The following is a 26,130-nucleotide window of genomic DNA, read 5'->3' on the forward strand; positions in this document are numbered from 1 at the left end:
AGTGCAAGGCCATTGGGGTCATCGGCACTGAAAGTCAATGACCAAATAATTCAGTGGCATCTGTCCATGTAGGATTAGTTTTAAAACAACTGTGTGCATGTGACAATTGGTTTTGTGGTTCAAAGTATTAACAGAACATTAAATTAAGTGATGAAACAGAATATTAAAAATTTGCGTCCAGAAGGTGACATATTGTGAAACAGCTGTGTATTCGGGAGTGGCAAATCTTGGAGCCAGTTTCCTTGGGCAATCTGCCCCGACCAAATTTGGCTGTGTTCTCCTCTCACAGAGGCCAGCCGTGGAGGTGGCCAGCGTCCCTCACGGATGTGGCCGCTGTAGCTCTGGTCTATAGAGAGTTTCATTGGTCCTAACTTAGACCACCTAGATGTTTCTATTCGTTGTCAGTCACTGCCAAAACAAATCAAGGCAAACTTACTGGCTTGAGCAGCACACACTTGTTTTCTTACAGCTCTGTAGGTCAGGAGTTCAACCCTGGATTCACCAGATAAAAATACGTGGTGGGCAGGGCGGCATGACTTCCTGCAGGCTCCAGGGGAGAATCCGTTTCCCTGCTCACTGAGGTTGGGGACAAAATCCAGGAATGTGTGGTTATAGGACTGAGGTTCCAGTTTCCTTGCTGGCTGTTAGCTGGGGCCACCCTTAGCCCCAGCAGGCATCTCTCTGGTCCTTATGGAGTTGCCTACATTTCTGCTGGCAGTGGGTGATGGATCCTTCTTATGCTACCATCTCTCTGACCCCCCCTTTCCCTTCTTATTCCATTTTCAGGACTCATGCAGTTAAGATAGCCGCCCCCCCCCCAGATAATGTGAGATCATCTCCCCACCTCAAAGTCTACAACCTTAATCCCATCTGCGAAGTCTCTTGTATCGTGTAAGGTAATATATTCAGGAGGCTTGGGGACTGGGCGTCCACAATGTTGGGGGGCTGTTGTTTTGCCTAGCACTCTCTCAACTAAGAATCTTCTGAAGACCCTTGGCTTGTAGGTGATGAATGTGTTTCAGTGATAGGACCTGGTCCCATAATGCCTAGGTCAGTTTTCAGTCTTTTTTTTTTTTTTCTTATCACATTTGAAGTTGAAGTTGATATCCACGGCTGGCTTAATCTCACAATCCCATAAGCAGAACTGACAGGCATCATCAGACGTACCCTGGAATCCTATGCTCTCAACAGCAAATCTCTGCCACTCCAACCTCCTCTTTTGTGCCAAAAATGAGTAGCTAAAATTTAAACCATTCAAGTTCGACCCCAGTGCCATGTCAAGAAGAGAAATACCTGGGTGTAGAGACCATGAGACTTCATTATACTCTTCCTATGAGTTGTGTTTATCTAAGTATTTTTATAACAAAATGTAAGCAGAACTAAGCATAAAGGTGTACATCTTTTAAGTGTTTTTCCTGGTATATATTCTCCCTACACCTCCCTGTTTGTCCCTGGAAACTTGAGTGCTTCTCGAAGGAGTCTGTTTCCTCCAAATGCAGGAAAACATCATGTCTCGTCTCTAGTCACAGTGCTCACAGAGAGCGGGGAGCACCGGCGGGAGGGGTGCACCGTTTCACAGGGGCTGGACAGTGAGTCACTAGGAAAGTAATGAATGATAAAGGAAGGTGGACAGTTGCCACAGGAAAGCAAGGATCCTTCAGAATGGGGGAAGGAAAGGGGCTGAACTTTCAGCCACACGGGCCAGTTCAGGCAAGGGTGTAAAGAAGAAACGCTACTAGTGTCAGAAGGGGACAAATACAGAAAGACCCAGGGCTGTTTTCAGGAGGTAGGAGACACTGGATATCTGCTCTCTCTCTCTCTTGCCTGCTCCACAAACGAGTCTTCTCATCCAAAGGCATAGCAGCTTCTTGTTCCATGAAGACACTTGGGTCAGGATTCCCCAGGCCAAAGCAGTGTCATCCGGGAGCCAGCCCTGAGACCCCGGTTGGAAATACTTGTCTGTTGGAAAATCTTCTGAGGAGGCTACCTGAGGAGTCCTCATAATGGAGCTCTTAACAGATTTCCACACAGACTCACACTAGGACGTTCTTCCTCTCCACACCCCTACTAGGACATGCTTGCTTGGTCCCCAGTGTTCCCTGCTGATAGGACATCCCCTGCAACTGTAATGTGAATTAAACATGCAAATGAGCATCCAGAAATCCCGGAACTCTTCCCTTTAGCCTTCACTACAGGGGATTGGGATTTTTCTTTTTCTTTTTTTTTTCTTTTTCTTTTCTTTTTCTTTTTTTTTTTTTTTGCAATTTCTAAACTTTTATTTATTATTTATTTAAATTCCATTAATTAACATATAGTGTATTACTCGTTTCAGAGGTAGTTTCGCGATTCATCAGTTGCGTATAATACCCAGTGCTCATTACATCACGCGCCCTCCTTAATGTCCGTCCCCCCACCGCCCTCCCCCCCAGGAGAGTCTAATGGAAGTTTGCAGCACCAGTGAACAGAGCAGCGAGGGCGGTACAGTTCTGCCCACGCCTCTAGTTATCGTGCACCCCAGGACCGATGACTGCCTGGCCGGGAGGAGAAGTGTAAGCTAGGAGCTCCCAGTACCTTCTTCTAGTGTCTGCTCGTCGTCATCTAGGACAGCATCTACGGGGACCACAGCAAGGTTCAAATTCATAGCTCATGGAGGTGCCAACTCCTGCTAAAGAAATTATTTTCTTTTCATGGTACGAATATCTGCACGGAAGTGAATTAACTGGGAGGAGGGCTGTTGGCAGAGAACAGGCGAGCTCCTCCCTGTCCACGCGGAGGTTCTGACGACTGGCCTTTGCCACGACAGACAGGAGCTCTTGGCTTGCTGTCCTTACGACTGAGCTTGCTCTGCCTGTAATTCCACTCGCAGGCCAGCGGAGGGGCAGCTGCAGGGGGACTCTCCCCCCGCTGGCCCTGTGATACGTGTCCAGGCGACTCACGGTTCCCTGGGGAAGTGACAATTCCTGCAAGAGCTGGTCATTTCCCACTTCCAGAGCTCACAGACCTCATCATGCCTACAGACGGAGTAGCTGGTTTGGATTTTTTTTTTTTTTTTTTTTGGTCATACTTTGAAAGGAACGGGTATCAGAATGTCTTCTTCAGACCCTGAGTAGCAACCCATTTCCAAGTTGAGGCCAGCATTTTCACTTTATTTCCCCACTGGACCGCTAAGCATCAGCAGAGGACAGAGTGGCTTTTGAAAGACAGGGCTGTTTAAACTTGGGTTTTCACCTCCTCAGTTTGAGAGAAAGCCTGACCAGCAGGCAAACTACAAGCATGCTAAGATTCCCATTTGCCTTAGTTACTGAACACTGGATAAAAGAGAAAATCACATTTGGCAGGTCATTTGTTCGCATAGTTCATTGAATTAATGACGAAATGTAGCATACAGAGAGCGCTGGGTAAAAGTGGGAGTTTGGGACTCCGGGAGTGGCGAGTTTGCTTCCCTATTCCCTCCCTCGACTCAAGCCCAGTGTGACCTTGAGTTAGCTTGTTACCTATTTAAATATGTTTCCTCAGTTGTAAGATAAAGATAACCTCTCCTTGTAGGCTGATGGGAGATTTATACACACGGCAGTCTAGGGAGCTCGAAGCACAGTGTCTACGCTAACTCCGGTATTGGATATTGTCATCTTTGCTAATGAAATCAAAGAACTAAACCATCAATGGGGTATGAGATGCTATGTCTTTCTCAAGAGGATAGTCTTCTTTGAACATAGCTAAAGACTATTTTAAAAGTTAATGTCTTCTTCCTTTGGAACAGACCAAAAGAAAAATGAATGATTAGAGCAACACTCTTAACCTAACCTCTTATAATACAGAGATGTGTGAGTAAAATATTAGGTCCAACAAATTTGCTTGTGTAATTTGGAGCTGACTATGCTGTGTTAGGTCATGAATTCAAGGTCTGCAGCAACCCAGTGGATCCAGGATGGCTCTGAACTTCAGCCATAAAATGAACAAAGACCTCAAGCAAAACTGCTGGGAGTCCGGGCAAAGCAGCGCCATCCAGGGGAGCAGAATTTCCTGGGCAGAGCACCTCCCTGACCCTGGCCTCCTCCCAGGAGAGCCTCGCCTCTATGAATGCACATTCAAGGTCTAAAATACAGGGCAGTTTTCACAAGCCATTGCCTGGGCAATGGGTGGGGAGGCACAGAACTTCCTGGCAGGCTTTTCAATCTCAACAATAAAACACCTATGAGCCCCTATGAAGCCATAGAGAACTCTCTGGACTTCTCCTATAGAAGGAAAGAGCTAACCTCCACCCATTTGATGAATCGCGCTGTAGCAATCTTCTGACATACGAGGATGGCACCAGTTCTGAAATTTCTCTGTAGTATTTCCCGCTCTTGGTAAGGGAGTAGGAGTTAGACATGGTTCTAGTACCTTAACTCCTTAGCTCTTTTGGGAAAGTCTTTGCCGTGCAATGATTTTATAGAGACAAGAAGATTCCCAATCAATAACTCAGTTAACAGCGTTTCTCTGGGTCAGAGGAAACAGGGAGTGGCACGTTATTTCAGAAAGCACAGGGTGGGAAAGAATCCAGTTTTTCTTGAGACCAAGGAGTTGCCTGAAATTGCCACCTGAAACCTCTTTTTCCCTGAATAATAATAGTCCTAATCGTGAAATTCAAAATGTTGCTCAGGAAAAGAGAATGGAAGAAAAACAGCAACAGTTGGCTCTGAAATTTCCTGGAGACAAAAATGCCAGCCCTGATGAGGGGCAGCCCTCTTGTAATTCTGCCCAACGGAGTGTGAGCGCCCCCCACCCCCACCCCGGTGTGTCTGCGCGCATGCCTGCAGCTGCTCAGTAAAGGCAGAGCGTAGGCCCACCACGTCACGGTCATGGTCATGCTTATGTCACCAGACCCCCGAGCTGGCTTCCCGCGCTAGATAACCTTGAGTGGTTTCCAGTGTTTCTTGTTTCCTCTTCTTACCCCCTTTTCCTCCTTCCCTCCATATCCCAAACTCTCTCAAAAGGATCTAAGTCCTGTAACACTTGTACTGGGAGAGAGGGCTTTACTTGGCGGCTTTTGGTTTACAGGATCGTTGGTGAACAATCAGTCTGTCTGGCAGGAAGGTACGCCCACAAATATTACAGGGAACCAACTGGCTCAGGGCGCTGGTCCAAGCGGCTTCATTTAAGGCATCGAGATCATAGAAACCTTTGGCTGAAAAGTTAAAGGGAAAAAAAAGAAAAAAAAAGGAACAAAAAGGAAAGAAAAGAAAAAGAAAAATGGTAAAATGGATCAGTTTTTATTCTGGAGAACCATACTCTACTTTTTATGGAAAATATTTTCAGGAAATACCTGTTGACTGAGGCTTTTAAACAAATCATACTACTTTTGCCAAAAAAAAAAAAAAAAGTACCACTCCCTCTTTCAAGGGTTGAGTAAAAAGTTAGCTATGAACCAGAGACTTTTCACTCCTTGGATTTTAAAAAGGAGAAGACATTGTTTTATGTGTTATGATATGCTTTCTCCACTAATTATTAACATCTTTGTTTACACATTATTATCTTGCAAATACAACTTTTGGCCTTCTTTCAATTGACTCTAAATATAAACTTAAAAAGGGAAAAGAACATGCATTTGTGTTTTCCTCTTCTGTAATCCTTCAGTGGAATGTTCTGAAAGGCCAAAACTGACAGTTGAGGGTGAATTTAGGATGAATGATATCCTAAAAATGTATCATCTCTTCATGGCCATAAACTTAGAGATTCTTTAAATAATTAAAGTGAAGAATGCAAACAGGATAGTTAATCTGACGAAAAGAAGTGTCCTTAAGAAAACAACCAAGACATCTGAGAGATGTATAATCTTCATTGGCAGAGCATAGGAAAAAAGGCATATGGCTTTATTTTAGAAAAACAGTGTGGGATTTAGCTTTAATAAACCTTATTTAAATAGAATGGCTTTAGTACATTAAATTGACTGTGTCTTCGAATTGCCCAAAACAGGCCCCCCTAAGTGTAGCCAGGCACTCAAACATAAATTGCATACTTTTCTTTTTATCATTTTCACAGCAGATATTTCTTCATTAAAGCCCAGGCAATTCTCCTATGACTTCTTCCTAATGGTTCACACAAGCATAGCAAACTTTAGATTCCGATCCTGCTACTTCCTCACGTTCTTTATTTTACTCTATGGGAAACTGAACCCCAGCACAACCTCATTTTTCTCCTTTGGACAAACCCAGTATCACTTTCCATGCAGGATACGAATGTGTATTTTGAGAGCTTTGAAAACTATTGAAAAAGGAACGGCATGGACTTTCTCCCTACTCAGACGATGTAATATGGATTCAAAAATTCCAGAGTATTCATTGAGTCTCACTGGGAATGATTGAATCATCACATAGCTAAAAGTTTTTGAGCAGGGCTTTGACTTTGGATCTGGAGGAAGGGTTGTTTGGACTCCGTGACCACAGTAAGTCTGTGGGGTAGAAGTGGGAATGGGAATTCTGCCTCGAGATGAAGGATGCCTTCAGAAACAAAAACAGCATGGCGCCCAGAGGAAGACTGCAGGAAAGTACAGTGATGGGGCCTACCATTTCCACCTGTGGCCAGTAACAGACTAATGGACCCTCCAGGGCCTTCAAACCAGTCATTTCTCTCTCCTCTTCTAGACTCGTGATCCTTATGCTCAGGCAGAGAAGGTGATTAAGTCAGAAGTGAAGAAAACAGACTTTTGACACCACAGAGAATTTCTAGGAAGAGAGTTTCAATGAAGTAAACCACGTCTTTGTGGGCAAATTTCAATGGATGGATGTGTTCATCTTGAGCTCTTTTCCCACCTAAATGATGAGTCTTCCTACTCTTGGCAAAGGCTGTGAATAGTCGGATTCTAGTGGGCTCTAGAACTTTATCATGACAATCTAGATTCTACTCTGTGGGTTGTTAGAGAACTCTCTTGGGTCACATTTCTGACAAGAGTGCTCTGGACTGATCTATACTAAACGACTGGGAGGTACCCTCCATTTAGGCCAATCTACAGTTACAGAAGGAGGATTAATGAATTGAATGATACTTTCCTAAAACCAAGAATGATTTTCCTTTGAGGGGATCCTCTGAGAAAGTGACGATGGTAGAAATAAGTTGAGCAAGTCTTAGTTGGCCTGGCAAACGTTCTCTGAACTACTTTGTTCTAGCCCCAAATGAGCAAGCAAAGATTCCATAAGGAGGCCACACACAGCAGTTTATGGGGTTTCATTTGGCTTGTGTGGTGCTTTACAAAATATTAATTGTAAAATTCAAAAGATCTGGGCATTGCATATTGATTTCTGGATTTCCTTTTGTGTTATTGAAAAATATGGCCACACTGGGGTACATTTCTTAATGGTAACAGCAGGAAGCAGGTAGGAGTGGCTTCCTTTAAGGAGTCGGTATTTTCCCACGCCCCATGGTCCCCACTCTCCCTTTTTCACACATGGACCGATTTATTCAGTTTTTCACCCTGGCTGGTGGCCCCTGCAAACTGTGAGTCCGGTACCCTGCTCTGTGAACACTAAGACATACTCATATTTGAAAACATGTCTCCACGTGCCCTCCAAGATTTTTTAAGCTTCATGGTTTTTGAGTATTCAGTTTGATAATATATGAAAGTAACTTCTGGGAAAGACGGGGAATGCCAGTGGGTCTCTCTCCTTGCAGTTTTGACAATAGTGTTGTTACGTCTTAGCATCTGAGGCCCTTCGGTGAGGCATTCTAGAACTGTTTTTCCTCTTTGGTTATAATCAAGACAGTAAATGTTGCTGATTTCAGTTGTTTGAATAAGTAAGAAAGGAATACTTCTCCTAAGTTCAGAAAGAAAAAGTCTCCCTTACACACTCAAGTTTTTGTTTTCTTTTTCTCTCTTTCTCTCTCTTTCTCTTTCTTTCTTTCTTTCTTTCTTTCTTTCTTTCTTTCTTTCTTTCTTTCTCTCTCTCTTTCCTTCCTTCCTTCCTTCCTTCCTTCCTTCCTTCCTTCCTTCCTTCCTTCCTTCCTTCCTTCCCTCCCTCCCTCCCTCCCTCCCTCCCTCCCTCCCTCCTTTCTTTCTTCTTTCTTTCTTTCTTTCTTTCTTTCTTTCTTTCTTTCTTTCTTTCTTTCTTTCTTTCTTTCTTTCTTTCTTTCTTTCTTTCTTTCTTTCTTTCTTTCTTTCTTTCTTTCTTTCTTTCTTTCTTTCTTTCTTTCTTTCTTTCTTTTTTCAAAAACTTACCGGTAATGGTCCTGACTTCTGGTTTTCTAGGTTCTGATCTCCTTAACTCTTTAGGTAACAAGTTGTTTTCATTATGCCACTTTTTCAGACATTGTGGTTCATGGATGGCGATAGATTTTGTTCCATATTCACGACCACAAATGTAGCAGATAACTGTTGGTGGACGCCTTATCATTGTTGGCTACAAGTAATATAAAATATCTGTTAGATAACTTTCAGGTGTAGAAATGGTACTTTAAAATTATAATACATTCACATTAGCTAGACAATCACATTTTTAAAAAATTCCAACCATTCAGGTAAATTGAACTTTTTTTGGCAATTAAGAAAATAAACCACATCATCTGAAGAGTTGCGATGGGTTTGGGAGGACGACAGAAAGTACAGAAGGGCTGACCAGAATTCTACAAATTGGTACTTTATAAAATGTGTTTTCTCATTTAATAATTTTTGATTACTTATCTTCTGGCCATTCTCCACACTGGGAAACTATGGAAATAAATCAGGTATGAATCATCTTTTCAGTAACATCAGGCCTTAGTACGCCAGTATTCCTGAGAAGTCAAGTCATAAGTGTCGTTGGAGAGTCTAGAAGGGACACTGTGTACCGACCCACATTCCCTTACCTGAACAACTTCCTGTGATGCTAGGCCTTTTCTGACCTGAAGCAGGACCCATCCACAGGCAGGGCGGCTGATCAATAACAAGTGGGATTTGGTCGATAATAGCCCCTTCAGAATGGCTGATTCCATGCCGTGTCCCAAGAGCCCCTGGTGGGATTGCACCTCAGCTGCTCATTCACACACTATATAGACTTCCTTCTCTTCCCACTACTTTCCTGGGGTTTCCTGGGATCACCTGTCTAATAAACTACTTGAACTCAAATCCTTTTCTTAGCATTTGTTTCTGGGAGAACTAAATCTAAGAAAGAGTGAAGGATAAAATGGACAAGGAGTTTCAGCTTCTGTCCAGGGCACAGAAAGTTACAAGAAACATTGCTCCCACCTAAGCAATAAGAACAAATCAGATGGCTTACGGAACCATATGTTTTTAGTCTGTTGGAGAATCAGAGTTGCAAGGTAAATTAATGAGCTAGAAGGACTGCCTGAGTTTGACAGTGGATCAGTACAGCCAAAAGAATATCTCCCGTGCTGCAACTTACATGAATATGAGATGGCAGGTGTCTGCCACAGAGAAAAGACAGGACAGCTGAGTGTGAACCCTACTGAAGTGTAGGCATGCGGTAACTATCTACATAAGCCCTCCCACTCACCAGGGGTTGGGGGGGGGTGCAGTGGCAGTCTAACAATGCAGAGAGGCAGGAGCATTGAGAGAAACTCTCACCAATTCAAGAATGCAGGTCCTGCCTTAATGTGAAGGTAGAGCTGGAAAATTAGGCCTCGCACTGGGTACCAGATAAGAACAATCTACTGCTGATGGAGGGGTGGGAATTAAGGAGGGAGGGGCGGTAGGAAGGATCCCTCCATGTTGCGTGCATGAAGGGTCCACAGCAGCCTCAAGGTGCAGCAGGAGAACAGGGAAGAGCCTTGTGGCTCTAGGCTTTATACTAAGTACCGGCAGGGGTGGTTTACTACCATGGGAGTTTAAACCCTGTAGTGCTCTGAACTTACCCAAAGTGAGGACTAAACATTGGAAATAGATTGTCATAGAATTCTTCAATTTTTCTTAAACTAATTTTTTAAGTGTAGAATGTTATATATTAAAGATACAACATTTAATCTCTATAGTAATCACAAACCACAAATACATGCAAAGAGGCAGAACTAAAAATTCAACATGCAACATAGAATATATAAAAAAAAAAAGGTAAGTTAACCATTTGCCAAAGAAAGATAGGAAAGAAGGAACCAACCAAACAACAAATTAAAAAAAAAAGGCAAGAGGAATAGAATTAAAACACCAAGGTGATAGACTTACACTCAAACATATCAGCAATTGCAGCAAATATAAATGGACTAAAGAACATAATTAAAAGATGTGGATTGACAGACTAGATTAAAAAATACATAGACAAAAAATCCCCAACTATATGTTATTTACAAGAAACACATTTTATGACTAAAGACACAAACATATTTCAAGCAGAAGAATGGGGAAGAAGTTTCATGTAAACACTAAGCAAAAGAAAACGAGTATGGCTGTATTAGTAATACATACATTAAATGAAATGTTTCTTCCAGTTGTGAATATCAGGGAAAGCCTGAAGAATAGGTAGAGATTAGATCGCAGAAGATTTTGAAGATGGGAAAGAGCAGGAGCGAAGCCTCAGGGACAGGAGCCTGAAGGTGAGTAGAGAGAAGAGTAACTAATGTAAAGTATTTATATGAATAATAACAAAGAGTTGCCCGTTGATCCGTGTAGCCTTGAATACTAGAATCAGATAGTTTGGCTGCAGTTATTCTATGAACAACCATGAGTGCCATGTTAAGATCGGGATTTTGTTTTGTAAATGATAGGAAGCTATTAAGCAGGGGAATAACCTACAATTGCACTTTCAGAAAATTAGTCTGGCAATAATGTATCTCAAAGGGCTGTCCTGGCAGGATATCTCTGAGAGTTTGAGCATCCATGGCTGTGGGGTAAGGAAATCACGGATCCAAGAGAACGTCCCTGGTGATGTCACTTGTGAAAAAGGGGAAACCAGGAAAGGCAGGGTAGGGAAGGAGGAAAAAAATGGATTCTGTTCTGGACTTGTTGCATTTGATATCCTAGTAGAATTCAAATGTAAGTCCAGCCAAAACAGCAAATAGAGGCCTGTCATTTGGAATTAATGGGTTTCAGAGCTTTGCACACAGAGATGATGTTTAAAACCGTGAAAATTCCAGAAAAGGAGCATATAGAGTACGTATGGAGAGAAAGTCCTGAGGGAGTATCTACAGCAAAGAGATTGGGCAAAGGAATCACAGCCTGAAAAGACAAAGGTTCAAGTTCACGAGTCAAGAAACAGAGCATGAAGACAAAAGACTCCATTCAGAATTCTGGAAACACTTCTGGTTTCCAGAAAGGCAGTGTCATCACTTCTGTCCAGTGCCACAGTGAGTAATGGGGGGGGGGGGGAGGTTGAGGAAAGTCGCTAGAATTATTTGCTGACAGATTATATACCAGTGACTTTTGAGACTTGAGCTCCAATGGAGGGATAAGGACAAAAACTAAACTGTTACAAGTTAAGGATTAGGTCAAGGAAAACAGAAATATACTTCCAAAAAGTTTGCAGAAAGGAAATTGGAGACATAAGTAGAGTTGAAGAAAGATGTGTTTTGGGGGGCCTGGCTGGTGCAGTCAGTTAAGCCTCCAGCTCAGACCCTGATCTCAGGGTCATGAGATCGAGCCCAGCATTGGGCTCTGCACTTAGCGAGGGTCTGCTTGACATTCTTTCTCTCTCCTCGCCCCTCTCCCCAGCTCCACTCTCTCTCTAAAATAAATAAATAAATCTTAAAAAATCTGTTTGGTTGTTGTTTTAGGGGTAGAAGTATCCAGGCAGAAAGAGCCTATTAGGACTGAGAGAAGAGGGCTAAGTGTGGGAACAAGGTCTCAGAGGAGGCAGGAGGACATGAGTTCCCCAGATGTAATTGGAGATGTTAGCCTCTGAGGACAAGGAGAAAAGATGAAAGAGATATGGGTCGTCAAGAAGTGAGGCACAAGCAGGAGCTCCTACAGGAAGAATTTAGTCTTCTGAGTATGAGGCAAACCATCTTCATAGAAGGAAAAGATTTGGATTCTGGGAAGTAGAACAGCAAAAATTACAGAAGTTTTTGCAAAGAAAATCTGGGATTCTCTTGGCACTGCAGAGAATGTGATAGTGATTGAATTAGGGAAGAATACTCACTGAATAATGGGAAGACCCAGGGAAGCTGAGCTGCAAGAAACTTCAGGGGCATGGAATGACCTTTTCCGGTATGTTTGTAAGTAGGCCTGGATGGCACGAAAGCAGAAACAGATGAAATTGGTGGTGTGCTTTCCTCCGGGGATGTAAAACATGGTAAAATGCATGCGTGTTTGAGAGCCAGCAAGCTTTTCACTAAAGCTCATGGGGGTTACACCTGCAGGGCAAAGAGATAGAGCAAAATCACAATAAGAAGGAAACACATTTCTGATTTCTGCATACCCGAGCAGAAACGACAGATTCCAGGTGAGTAAAGGCACTAATACACAGCAAGCAAAATGGAAAATGGAGTTACTCCCAAGATGATCCACTTTTTAAAAAACATACATGATTTGCCAGAGGGAGAGTGGATGGGGGATGGGTGGAATAAAGTGAAGGAGTTTCAGAGGTACCAACTTCCGGTTATAAAATAAGAAAGTCACAGGAATGAGAAGTACAGATAGGGAATATGGTCATCAATACTGTAATAACGTCAGGGCGCCTGGGTGGCACAGCGGTTGAGCGTCTGCCTTCGGCTCAGGGCGTGATCCTGGCGTTATGGGATCGAGCCCCACATCAGGCTCCTCCACTATGAGCCTGCTTCTTCCTCTCCCACTCCCCCTGCTTGTGTTCCCTCTCTCGCTGGCTGTCTCTCTCTCTGTCAAATAAATAAATAAAATCTTAAAAAAAAAATATTGTAATAACGTCGTATTGTGGCAGATGGTAACTACACTGGTAGGGGTAAGCACTGGGAATTTATACAATCGTCAGATCACTGTGTTGTACACCTGAAACTAATATAACATTGTGTACTATTGTATGTCGACTATACTTCAATAATTTAAAAAAGAATAATTTTTAAAATAATTAATTAATTAATTAATTAATTTAGAGGGCATGTGAGTGGGGGCGGGGGCAGAGGGAGAGGGAGAGAGAATCTCAAGCAGACTCTGAGCTCAGTGCAGAGCCCAATCCAGAGCTCCATCCCACACCCCTGAGATCATAACCTGAACTGAAACCAAGAGTCAGATGCTTAACTGACTGAGCCACCCAGGCGCCCCAAAAGAATCATTTTTTTAAAAGCACATTATTTGAAGTAGAATAGTTTCTTCTATTATTCTATGCTGAACTATGCCAATAAACTACATTCATCAAAAACTGACTGAATCGTTTTTAGCCTTCTTTTTCATTAGCCGTGTAACAGGATCTAATGCCTGAAAAGTGACTTTAAAAATATTTGGCGAATTCGAGACCTAAGAGAAAGGCTAAAGCAGAAGCAATAATTTTCAAAATACCCAACAGTTTCTTACTATTTTTTACATGTTCATTTACTTGAAGATTAATTAAATACAGGCTTTCTTAGTTTAACATGAGAAGCTGGTCTCTTTACTTTGAGAATAATGAATATTAATATTCCATATGGAAAGTATGAGCCAAATCCAGTATTTAACCAAGCATATAAGCAAAATAAATGGCATGGGTCATTAATGGAGACATTCATGTCACATTGTCAGAAGGTTTCTTTTGGAAGGAAAAATTAGAAGAAAACAGGCAGACCCAGAGGCCAGAAGACACGCACAAAATAAAGGGATGTGGGAGAAAATTAATACCATAAAAAGGCTAAGATGTCCTATATTATATTTTCCAAAGCTTGGTCCATGCTCTATATTTGTGGTTGAACTGCCGTTGAACCCTGCAATGCACTCCATATTCTTAGGTTTTAAACATTTTACTCCGAAGCCTGCTCGAGGGAAGTGTGAGCAACCCAGACACAGCTGAAGAGAAAAATGCATCCCCGCGGGGCTGAACGGAGATAAGAGAACCTCTTTTATTTTTCATTAATTTCACGATTGTCAGTCTGAAACTTGCAAAGAGAGCTGAACGATCTCCATTCCCTGGTCCCTGCCACGGGTTTGCTCTTCAGCCTCCTTCTCTGGTGTTTTGTGCTGGATGGGGGTGTGGGGAAGACTGAGAGGGAAGAGGAGAGGAGGTCAGCACTGCCAGAAATGGCAGAAGGCTCTGCTATGAAATGGCACGGCCCAGCCGCGCAAGCCAGTGCACTGAGGCTTTGCCCGGCACGGTGCAGGGGCTATCTACCTGGGGCCTTGCCAGGGCCACGGATTCCAGGAAACTGTAATCAAAGGAAGGCAAAGAGGAAGCCGATAAGTCTAAAGTTCCTGCAGAGCAAACGGTTAGATCAACAGTTTTCCTGTCAACATTTCAGATACTCTTGGGGGTGAGGCGTTACTTTTTTAATAGCAAGGTACAAGATTTTTTGAAGAAGTTAATCCCTGAATCCACAGAAGTGTTCTTTCAGGTGTGAACTGCTTTATGGGGGGGAGGCAGCTAAAGGCCCCCCCCAACACACACACACACACACACACACACACACACACACACACACACGTTTATTAGGGCTCATCACAAATTTGCTTTTGCTTCCTGATTTCCCGGGAAAGTCTACTGAGGCTGGAGATGGACAGAGGGCGTTGAGCCCTTCAGTGAAAGCCTTCAGATGTGTGTATTTCTTTTAACTTGAATCCACTAACTTTCATATGTTTCCAATCATTTTGCTGGCCACCACTGGCATCATCATTTTATTTTCCATGCAGCATTTTTTTTCTCCTTTTTGCTAATGTCTTTTCTCTGCTGGGAACACTTCATGTTTAATCTTTGGGGCCAGAACTGTGCATGGCCAAGGAAAGTGGACATTTAACAACTTTTCTCCGAGTCAGGGTGGGTGACCGGTCATCCACCTACTCACTTTTACAATTTAAAATAAGTGGCTGTCACAACAAGTGTCGGCGAGGGTGAGGTGAAAGGGGAACCCTCTTACACTCTTGGTGGGGATGCAAGCTGGTGCAGCCACTCTGGAAAACAGTGTGGAGGTTCCTCAAAAAGTTAAAAATAGAGCTACTCTATGATCCAGGAATCACACTACTGGGTATTTACCCAAAGAATACAAAAACACTAATTCAAAGGGATACATGCACCCCAATGTTTAGCAGCATTCTCTACAAAAGCCAAACTATGGGAGAAGCCCAGAAGAAGAAGTCCATCAATAGATAAATGGATAAAGGTGTGGTATACACACACAATGAAATACTACTCAGCCATCAAAAAGAATGAACTCTTGCCATTTGCAACGACATGGATGGAGCTGGAGATTATAATAGTGGTCAGTCAGTCAGAGAAAGACAAATACCATATGATTTCACTCATAAGTGGAATTTAAGAAACAAAAGAACAAGGGGAAAAAAAAGAGAGAGAGATACAAGCCAAGAAGCAGACTCCCAACCCTAGAGAACAAGCTGATGGCTACCAGAGGGCAAAGGGGGTGGGGGGAATGGATGAAACAGGTGATGGGGATTAAGGAGCACACTTGTCTTGATGAGTACCAGGTGATGTGTGGAAGTGTTGAATCACTATAATGTACACTTGAAACTAATGTAATACTGTATATTAACTACGCTGGAATTAAAATAAGATTAAAATAAAATAAAATAGGGGCGCCTGTGTAGCGCAGTCATTAGGCGGCTGCCTTCGGCTCAGGGCGTGATCCCGGCGTTCTGGGATCGAGTCCCACATCGGGCTCCTCCGCTATGAGCCTGCTTCTTCCTCTCCCACTCCCCCTGCTTGTTTTCCCTCCCGCCGGCTGTCTCTCTGTCACATAAATAAATAAAAAATCTTAATAAAATAAAATAAAATAAAATAAAATAAAATAAAATAAAAAAAATAAAATAAAATAAAAATAAATAGCTGTGTAATACCACCATCTAAGCAATGGGAACAGTGTTTTGGTATTAAACGAGGTATTGATAGAAGAAGAATGGAAATGGTTCCAGTAATTCTAGACTAGGATATCTATTTCAATAGCTTCAAACAGCTCCCAGTGACTTCCCTGACAGGTCAGGCTGAAAGGAAACCCCAGTGAACAGCACAACTCCATCGCGATAGAGCTTATAGAAGGAAGTATAACAACTGGTTGAAGGGGAAAAATATTCCTAACGTTATGTGTTATTGTACGAATCTTAATGAAAGAAATACTGAAAAGGAAAATCAAAGTCATTACTAGCGATTTTACAAAAGACCAGAAACTCTTCACATTTGGTCCTTCCTTATACTAATCCCACAACAAAAACTAAGGAATAATAATGTGAAATTATATTTGTGTGATATCATTTCTAGGAGATTAGGGAAACATAATCCAGCAAGGTAGTTTTTTGGAGATTTGTGGTGAAATAGAAATTAGTAATATTTGTGGGGCAATAGGCCCCTTTGAAAATCTAATGAGTTACATGGTCATCTTTCCAGAAAAATGCACACGTATACAGAGTTATGGGTATGATTTTGAATGGTTGGTGGACTCCCCAAAGCCCACCCTTTAACCCCAGGTAGTGAGCTGTTGGACCTTTAATCAGAGTAAACTTCTTTTTTTCCCCCAAATAGATGCTTCTTTGTGTAAGGAGCCATTTGGTACCATTTAAAAGCCTCAAAAAAAGGGCTGAGTTGAAGCAAGAACTTATGAAATACACCACCTGTGGCTTTGGGGCGATTTTCAGTCCTGCTTTGCCTAAAGCAGTCCCTATGACACCTGTTGTGCTATTGTGTTGACAAGTATTCATAGCTCCTTCTTGCATTGTCTAAGGTGTCTCCATTTGATTAACAAATTATGTCATCACTCTACTTCTGATGCCTTTTGGAAAACACTAACAAAATAGAAGCAATCAAGAGGTGAAACCACCAAACAAGCCCAGAAATCTTGAAGCCGTGACTCTACAGCGGGAAATGGATCCAAGTAAGCCTAGAACCAAAGCGAGATGACCCTAGAAATTGGGGGTTCGAGAAGAAAATTAAAGGGAAGGGAAGTAGAGGGGCAAAGATGTTACTGATACTAAATTCTTTACTGTCATGACAGTCACTTAAAACAGTACAAAATTAAAACCCAGAGTTACATTTTTCCCCCAAATCTTTTATCTTTGGTTTTTAACTGTAGAGGGTCCTTCAAAAACGAATATTCTTTAGTGAAGAAATATTTTTCTTAAGTTCAGCAATACCATCACCGTCTCTTTGGTTTCTTTTTGTCAAATTCAAGTAAAATTAAATAGAATATCTCTGTTTTTGCCTTTATACTATCTGTATTAACAACTTGGACATGACAACCTTAGTCCTATGAAAACATCTGCATGCCTGTTTATTTATATATGTTCGTGCACACAGAGAGATAGCTGGAATAATAGTCACCTAGGTTAAGCAAAAAGGAGCTCGGAGCAACTTTTATGCCAACCATTGTACTTTACTAGTGGCTTGAATTTTTTATAATAAATTTGTGTCATTTTTATAAGAATAATAAAATAATAAAAAGAATATCAACTCCAGGATCGAAACTTAAGTTGGGATTAGGTAATCCAATTAGTCCTAATGGGAAAAATCAAGTGGAGCCCAAATTACTTTCTGAACATTCCTTAAATAACTGATAAAAGATGGTAATCAAGCCTGTGTATATAACCCAATCTAGGGTTGTCATCAATTAGTAATTGGACCTAGAATGAATGTTACAAATGAATAGTTATGCATAGCACAAAATAAAACTGTAAAGCAAAATGAAAATATTTACAGTATCTTAAATTACATTATCCCAATAGTACCATTTTATTTTGTCAACTGTTTATAGTTGAACATACATCAGTTACATGTTTATATGACGCAACTTAATTGAGGCCCTAGAATTCTACTCCATTACTTCAAAAAGCCATACAAAGGCCTGGAAAAAAAATCTGAAGACAGAATTTAGCGTGAGTTTGTTTCCACCTAATATAATCTAAATACAGCTTTCCCAGATATTTACATTGTGTTCAGACTCGTTTGTCTGGCTTGGTTGCATTAGCCAAAATATGATTTCAGAAATAACTAAATGGGACAGTATGGTATTAGCCATCTTATGCTGAAAAGTGGCAGCCAAAGAGATAATTTGGGGGGATGGATGGATTGAACCATCCCCTGGGTCCTTTGTTGCCCAATTGTGGCTGGACTGACAAATCAACATATAATTTTTAGCCTCCCAGCTGCTCCCCTCTCTTCTCTGCACTTGACTATGTTTTGTGCAGACTTCGCCTGTCTGATGTGGTATCCAGAATTTCTGTGGTTCTCCGTGGCTACAGAATAAAGACCAAACGTTTCAGGCTGACTTCGTTCATGCCAACTTTAGCCCCATGAAACAGGTCTACTAGCCACACCAAACTCAGCCCCAAACCCCAAGCTAGAACCTGCAGTCCTCCACTTTTCCTACCTTCATGACTTTATTTGTCTGTTCCTTCCAGCAATAACTGTGTAAATGGAGGAGAGCATCTTCCCTGTGCTGGAGGTTACGGGGAATGCCAAGCCTTAGCTTTCTTCAATAATGGAGACTAGTGTATCAACTACTCGTTCAATTAGAAGGCAAAACTGTTAAGTGGACAGATAAAGGACTGGTATCCAAGATCTACAAAGAACTTCTCAAACTCAATACACGAGAAAAAATAAACAAATCAAAAAATGGGCAGAAGATATGAACAGACACTTTTCCAATGAAGACATACAAATGGCTAACAGACACATGAAAAAATGTTCAAAATCATTAGCCATCAAGGAAATTCAAATCAAAACCACACTGAGATACCACCTTACGCCAGTTAGAATGGCAAAAATAGACAAGGCAAGAAACAACAATTGTTGGAGAGGATGTGGAGAAAGGGGATCCCTCCTACATTGTTGGTGGGAATGCAAGTTGGTACAGCCACTCTGGAAAACCGTGTGGAGGTCCCTTAAAAAGTTAAAAATTGAGCTACCCTATGATCCAGCCATTGCACTACTGGGTGTTTACCCCAAAGATACAGACGTAGTGAAGAGAAGGGCCATATGCACCCCAATGTTCATAGCAGCAATGTCCACAATAGCTAAATCGTGGAAGGAGCCGAGATGCCCTGCAACAGATGACTGGATTAAGAAGTTGTGGTCCATATATACAATGGAATATTACTCAGCAATCAGAAAGAATGAGTTCTCAACATTTGCTACAACATGGACGGCACTGGAGGAGATAATGCTTAGTGAAATAAGTCAAGCAGAGAAAGACAACTATCATATGATTTCTCTCATCTATGGAACATAAGAACTAGAATGATCAGTAGGGGAAGAAAGGGATAAAGAAAGGGGGGGTAATCAGAAGGGGGAATGAAACATGAGAGACTATGGACTATGAGAAACAAACTGAGGGCTACAGAGGGGAGGGGGGTGGGGGAATGGGATAGACCGGTGATGGGTAGTAAGGAGGGCACGTATTGCATGGTGCACTGGGTGTTATACACAACTAATGAATCATCGAGCCTTACATCGGAAACCGGGGATGTACTGTATGGTGACTAACATAATATAATAAAAAATCATTATTAATAAAAAAAAATAAATAAATAAAAAATAAATAAAAAAAAATAAAAAGAAAAAAAAAAGGGTAGGAATTGAATAAAGTTACCTTGAAAAAAAAAAAAAAAAACTGTTAAGTGGTGTCATAGACAGAGCCCCACAGGAGCCTGCAGTAAGAAGGAAGGAAAGGTTTTGACCAGAAGCCAGTAAAATGGGCTGTCAAACAGGTAGAAATGTACTTGACCTTTTCAACAACTGTTTTTTATTACTGTAGTCAGTTAACATGAACGCATTAAAGTCGGTCATGAAGACTGATTAGAGAGAGTGTGAGAGCAAGGACCATTCTGTTCAAAATAGGCAGTCAGTCCTTGAGAGCACACTCAAAGTTTGGCACCTCTTCAAAGCAGTTCCACTTGGGTCCTGACCCCAGACGCCACCTTCCTGCCATTAGAAGCTAGCCATGCTTCAGACACTGGGGAGCAATTTAACAGAAGGTACTGGCAGCCAGTACTTTCTCTGCCAACAGAGTGGCATCAGCCACAGCTAAGGCATTGTGCTGGCTGGGGCATCAGGAAGAGAGAGGGCAATGAGAAAAGTAACAAAAAGTGTCTTGATTGTACTGAGACCTGAGTGTAAGGATGAAGACCTCATCCTTTTGAGACAGAATCAGATGAAGGCGTGGGTCACATGGGGGCACTTCATACTTTTCATAGATTAAACCATCTTGATTTCTTTCTTGTTGAGGAAATGCAGATGGGTTCTGCCTGCCCTGAAGCAGACAGCACTCTGAAGTGATAATAAAAACAGTAAGGCAACTGCAAACACCCGTGAACAGATAAAGTATAACACTGCCATGGCATGGACCATTACTCGGTATTAAGTACCGCTGCTGCTTGCACCAACGCGATAGCACTCAGAACCATTAGGCTGAGAGCAGCCAGGCATGAAGGAGTCCGTTGCTTCCTGATTCCAGGGAGAGAAAATCCACACTAAGCTGTAGTGCTTAAAAATCAAATCAGGGGTTGCTGGGAGGTGGAAGCAAGAATGAAGGGTATAAGGAATCTTCGGGGTGATGAAAATGTTCTGTATCTTGATTATCGTGGTGATATAACAGGTACATAAAACTGTCACAACTCATTGAATTGCGAGAGTTTAATGAATGCCGTTTATTGTTTGTCTCTCAGTCCTCAATAAAGCCGGTTAAAAACCACTCATGCAGACCTCGTTTAGGGGAGTATTTTGCGTTGCCGTGATCATGGACTGCAGTCAGTTCCAAGCCCGCAGTACACCCCGTCAGAGGAAACTGCAGAATCAAATGATGTATTTTAGAGCGATGTTTGCCAGGCACAAGAGACTATTGTTAAGTCATCTAGGTTCACAACCCTTTAATTTGTCTCCCAAGTAATTCTTGAAAGAAGAAAAAAAAATACCACGGAAGAAAAATGAAAAACGAAAAAGAACTAGAGAGAATTAGAAAACATTTTATTGAGTTTTTTTTTTTTTTCCCCAGGACATCAAAATTTTTACCAGAGATAATGCACTGGGGAACAGCAACCACATTCACATAAAATTTCATGCAGAGAAGTCCAGTTCTAGATTGTCAGGCCCTCGCCCTGGGGCAGAGGTGAATAGTTTGAAAGTAGCACGGTCCCTCTGTGCCCATGTGCGTGGCATCTGGTCTGTTGGAAACATCACTCACACCAGTTTCTCATCTTCCAGGAAAGGAAACTTCAAAGTCCTTTAGTGTGTGTGTGTGTGTGTGTGTGTGTGTGTGCACGCATATGCACAAAGGACACGGGTCAGGTCAGTCACTTTCCGCAGGTGATGTTAGGGATATCCAAAGGCGCCCTTTGTTTCAAACTCTCCATGCCTTTACGTTTTCCTTGGCTTTGTCCTTGACCTCCTTCCAGCCTACAGTTATTATCTCTCAGCTCATTCCCCTCAAGAGAAAAGAGAGACAGAGTGCTGAGAGCTTTGGTTCTAGAAGGTCACAAGTACAATTAGCTATGTGCCACCAGAGAGCCGGGGAAGCCTCCCACGTTCGAGCACTGGGAGGCAGTCGTTTGCTGGATTTCTTTGCCGTCATGGAAGAAGTTGGCCTGTTCCTTTTGAGGAGGTCATTTCTGCAGGGCTTTGCCGAAGTAACCACATCAAAACGCAAAAGATGTCATTTTATTACCAAATATGTATGTAATGCCTGCCTTTTTTCCTCCAAGGAACATGCTTCACACATTACTTGGAAATGAAACCAAAAATGTAGTAAGTTTAATTGTCCTTTTTTAAATTTTTACTTTTTTTTTCAAGATGTTATTTATTGATTTTAGAGAGAGAGACAGAGAGGGAGAGTACAAATGGAGAGTGAGAGGGAAAAGCAGACTCCCCGCTGAGCAGGGAGCCCAACGTGGGGCTCGATCCCAGGACCCTGAGATCATGACCTGAACCAAAGGCAGGCGCTTAACCGACTGAGCCACCCAGGCGCCCTTAATTGTCCTTTTTTTCAAGGTTGCATCATAACATCCATGCATCAAAACAGCCCTGTGTCCTGTGATCATTTGGGGGCATCCATTAACCTGAGAGTCAAAGAGGAATCAAGGAACCCAGAGGTGAGAACATCCTGAAAAAGAAACCATTTCCGTTGGTCTAAACCATGACTTTGACAAGTAGGTTAGAGAAAGGTGCCCCACCTTAACACGCTTTCAAACCGTCTGGTTGCGATCATTAATCTCTAAGAGTAGAAGTCACAAGACACAAAATTAAAAAGTGATGGCCGTGGGAGGGGTATACATGACAATCCTTCCTGTCTCAAGACTTGGCCTCGGACCATTCTTCTGTATGTTGACGTGTGGGGAGTGTAACTGGTAACGAGCACAGTATGGCCAGTGTGTAAATATCTGGGTTTCATCAGCTTTTTTTCAACTTCACAAAACCAGAAAAGCAATGAGGTTCTAAATATTGATACTGAAGTTGCATTGTGAGCAGAAAAGACCCAGAGACACCTACTAAAAGCACGGCTCAGGCTTTTGGAAGGTTGAGACCTACCCTGAGTGGAAATGCATCTGGAGGAATGGGCTGTCTGTCAGGAGGTGACTCAATGCAGCCCAGATATTGTCGCTCAGGAAGAAACTTCTGGTTACAGGCCATGTGCCAGGCACCATGCTAGGGACAGAACCAGGAACTGGTCCCAATAGTTGGGATAACCTTCTTTCTTTTTTTTTTTTTTTTAAAGATTTTATTTATTCGACAGAGATAGAGACAGCCAGCGAGAGAGGGAACACAAGCAGGGGGAGTGGGAGAGGAAGAAGCAGGCTCATAGCGGAAGAGCCTGATGTGGGGCTCGATCCCAGATCGCTGGGATCACACCCTGAGCCGAAGGCAGACGCTTAACTGCTGTGCCACCCAGGTGCCCCTGGGATAACCTTATTTCACTTCCTACTTTACTTGGGAAATATTTTTTTCACTTTCTCCTAAGCTCTTTTCTCTGGGACAGTAGGTCAGGTACACAGATCCTTCTGTGGCAGGCCCAGAGCCCACCCCATGTGAAGTTAGTCAAGAAGCACAGTCTGGGTGACAAATGGGCCGCTGAGTGGACAAAGCATTTCTTAACCTCTCCACCCACTAATAGGTTCAAATTCAGACGCTAAGTTCTAAAAACTACTCTCCAGATTGTGGGATTACTCTAGGATCTTGTACTTCTTGTGGCCCTGTAAAATTCTTTTTTTTTTTAAGATTTTATTTATTTATTTGACAGAGAGAGACCGCCAGCAAGAGAGGGAACACAGGCAGGAGGAGTGGGAGACGAAGAAGCAGGCTCCCAGCAGAGAAGCCTGATGTGGGGCTCAATCCCAGGACTCTGGGATCACGCCCTGAGCCGAAGGCAGATGCTTAACGACTGAGCCACCCAGGCGCCCGGCCCTGTAAAATTCTTAGAAGGTTTGGTTCCTGGATGTTTGGCTCACAAGAATAGCCTCATTGTCTGGGGACTCCAATGGGTGATCCAAATGGCAGCTGGCGGCTGGGGTGGATTACCCTGTGCTCAGGCATGGAGCGTGCAGGCCAGTGGTCCCAGCACACAACTGTCACACAACTATGTGCGTCCCTTCACGGGTTCTTCTCGATTCTGTCTGTCCCCTTTGCAGCATCTCACCAGGCTCCCCCCCAGAACTCCCTCCCCTCTGCTTTGTACTCTGGATCTCAGATTGTAACCCGATGGACCAATGACCATTTCAGCCAAGAGACAGGCATGTTGTACTTGACCAGCATGCTATTTTTTTTTTTTAAAGATTTTATTTATTTAATCGACAGAGATAGAGACAGCCAGAGAGAGAGGGAACACAAGCAGGGGGAGTGGGAGAGGAAGAAGCAGGCTCATAGCGGAGGAGCCGGATGTGGGGCTCGATCCCACAACGCCGGGATCACACCCTGAGCCGAAGGCAGACGCTTAACTGCTGTGCCACCCAGGCGCCCCGACCAGCATGCTATTCTTAAAAGTTTTAAATGTGATATCTTCAGGGAGGACGTATTCTCCAAAATACCACAGGCTCCACCACTCCCCATTGCCCCACACTCAGCCTGCCTAAACCCTGAAAGCACTTGAGCTGGGGGCCTGAGTAGCTATTTCCCCACTCCGCTCCCTGATCAAAGGTATTTGCCTTCTATCTCATTTCTAAGACATGAGCTGAACTTGAGGTTAATTGGCATTCATGTGCCAATAGCTAAAGAGGGTTTGTTACCCATCTAGGGTATCTTTGCCTTTTAGCTGGGAGTCCAAGCACTGAATCTCAGACTGTGGAATTCAATACTCATCAGGTTGTGAGGGAGGTGTGTATTTTTTTTTTAAGGGTATACAGTGAAAATTAATAGATGGTCACAATGAAAATGCCCTGCTTTCTTTAAATTTAGCACTCAGGCAATTCCCACAGAACTCGACAGGAGTCTTGACTTCCATCCTGAGGTCTAAAGAAGTTTTTACTTTAAAGGCTGAGGATGGTTTCCAAGACCGCACGTCGCCGTGTGCACAGTAACTGCCTCACCCACAAGTCGTTTGCTTGCTGGAGGATGTTTGGCTGCCCCCACTCTGGGTCGATGGCTGTCAAAAACAGGGCCCCATCTGCCAGAGGCTGAGGGACTCTGAGGCTCTTTGGATGGGTGTCATGCCATTGACCGTGTTCCTCTTTCTGCATGACAAAATTAAACATAGACGACTTGGGCCTTCACTGCTGTTTTAAATTTTCCACACTCCTGACTCCTTCCATTAGGGCCAAATAATTGAAATGTCTGTGGTAAGTGCACAAGCATATCAGAGAAGACAGAAAGTTTGGATGTAGAAATAAGAGTGAAAGTTTTTCTCCTCCATACTTGTGGAGAAAAGAATAAAATCTCTTGTAGGAATCCTGTGAACATTCCAATATTGAAAATATCCGACCAAGTAGCAGCTAATAATTCCCCAGTACTTTCTAAGTGCCAGGCCTTGTACTAAGCGCTTAACATGCTTTAATCCCAATAATTCTCATTTTAATCCTCTGGGCAGGACTAGGTGCCCCCATTTTACAAATCAGGAAACTGAGGCACAGGGTAGTTAATAAGTAGTGAGGGTTGTGTTCACTCAGACAGGAGCTCTGTCGCCCCTGCCATTGTGAAGGGGCAGGAAGGAGCTGACTAGAGAAGATTTGTCAGACACCATCCCTGGACCTGTGCGGGAGATCTTTCATTTCAGCCTCTCACAGTGAGGGGACAGAAGCTGGGGAAGTTTAGTAATTGGCTCAAAGATTTGTGACTTCATTGTTCATCTATTATTGGATTCCAGGTCTGTCTGATTCCAGCTCCTTCTAGAAACATGGTGGAGGTAAGGTCATCAAAGGTTAGCAGAATTTCACGCTCAGTCTGATTTGTCCGAAGAGTCAGCCACTGGGTGGGATTTGAGAGAAATCAGCCCAATTCTTACGCCTGTTCTCTTGACTACCTCGAATGTTCATTCCTTTGGGTTGAATACTGCCTCCTTCCAGATCCTCTTTCAAAATGCAAATAGTCCTATGAGATATTTTCCTGTGAAGGATTTTTATCAGATTCTCCCAAGCCCCTTCCAACAATATCGAGAGGTGGGGGTTGGCAGGGACAGGGAGGGTACACAAGGTGCTAAAAAGGAGAACAAGATCAGTATATGAGACCGGGTCACCAGAGACTCATTTCCCAAAGTCAAAATTTTGCCTGCGGCCATTTAAAGCATAATTTCAACAAACCTGAGACTGAATGTGTATAATTAAGTTTCCATTCCCTCAGGCACACCATACACATGCAGACAAGTATAAATAGCATTTTAATATATAGGAGTAACAGCATAGCTCCATCTCAAACCTCAACAACTGCAGTTTGATTGTCTAGAAACCACTGGTATTTCACATTTCCTTCTGGTGTTTTCAAACAATTCTACCCAAATGTCACATCTGGAAGGATCGTTGTTTGAAATTGAATTGTTTTTGGAAATCACTGGATGCCACGTTAAGGAATTTTCCAACCCAGCCTGTGTATTGGCCAACTATTAGAGTCTGTTACTTATGATGTAGAGTTTTGTTTTGCTCCTTCGTACGATAAGAAAGACTCCGCCGACTATCTGGAAAGGCTGTTCATATTCAAGTATCTGTACGTACCTGATTTTTAA

General features: G+C 42.7%; 1 protein-coding gene across 1 annotated transcript in view; it reads right to left on the reverse strand.

Annotated features, from left to right (window-relative positions):
* Positions 1 to 3,446: 3,446 nt before the first annotated feature.
* Positions 3,447 to 26,130, reverse strand: part of LOC123790590 (zinc finger protein 474-like) — a 62,385-nt gene continuing 39,701 nt past the window's right edge. The window contains exons 4-5 of the mRNA XM_045795084.2: positions 8,192 to 8,372; positions 3,447 to 5,167 (exon numbers count right to left, since the gene is read on the reverse strand). Of these exons, the coding sequence (XP_045651040.2) occupies positions 5,016 to 5,167; positions 8,192 to 8,372 (333 nt within the window). The 3' untranslated portion in view covers positions 3,447 to 5,015. The remainder of the gene's footprint in view (positions 5,168 to 8,191; positions 8,373 to 26,130) is intronic.

Source organism: Ursus americanus, chromosome 5 (genome assembly GCF_024610735.1).
Source record: "Ursus americanus isolate L20-20 chromosome 5, mUrsAme1.1.p, whole genome shotgun sequence".
Classification (NCBI taxonomy): domain Eukaryota; kingdom Metazoa; phylum Chordata; class Mammalia; order Carnivora; family Ursidae; genus Ursus; species Ursus americanus.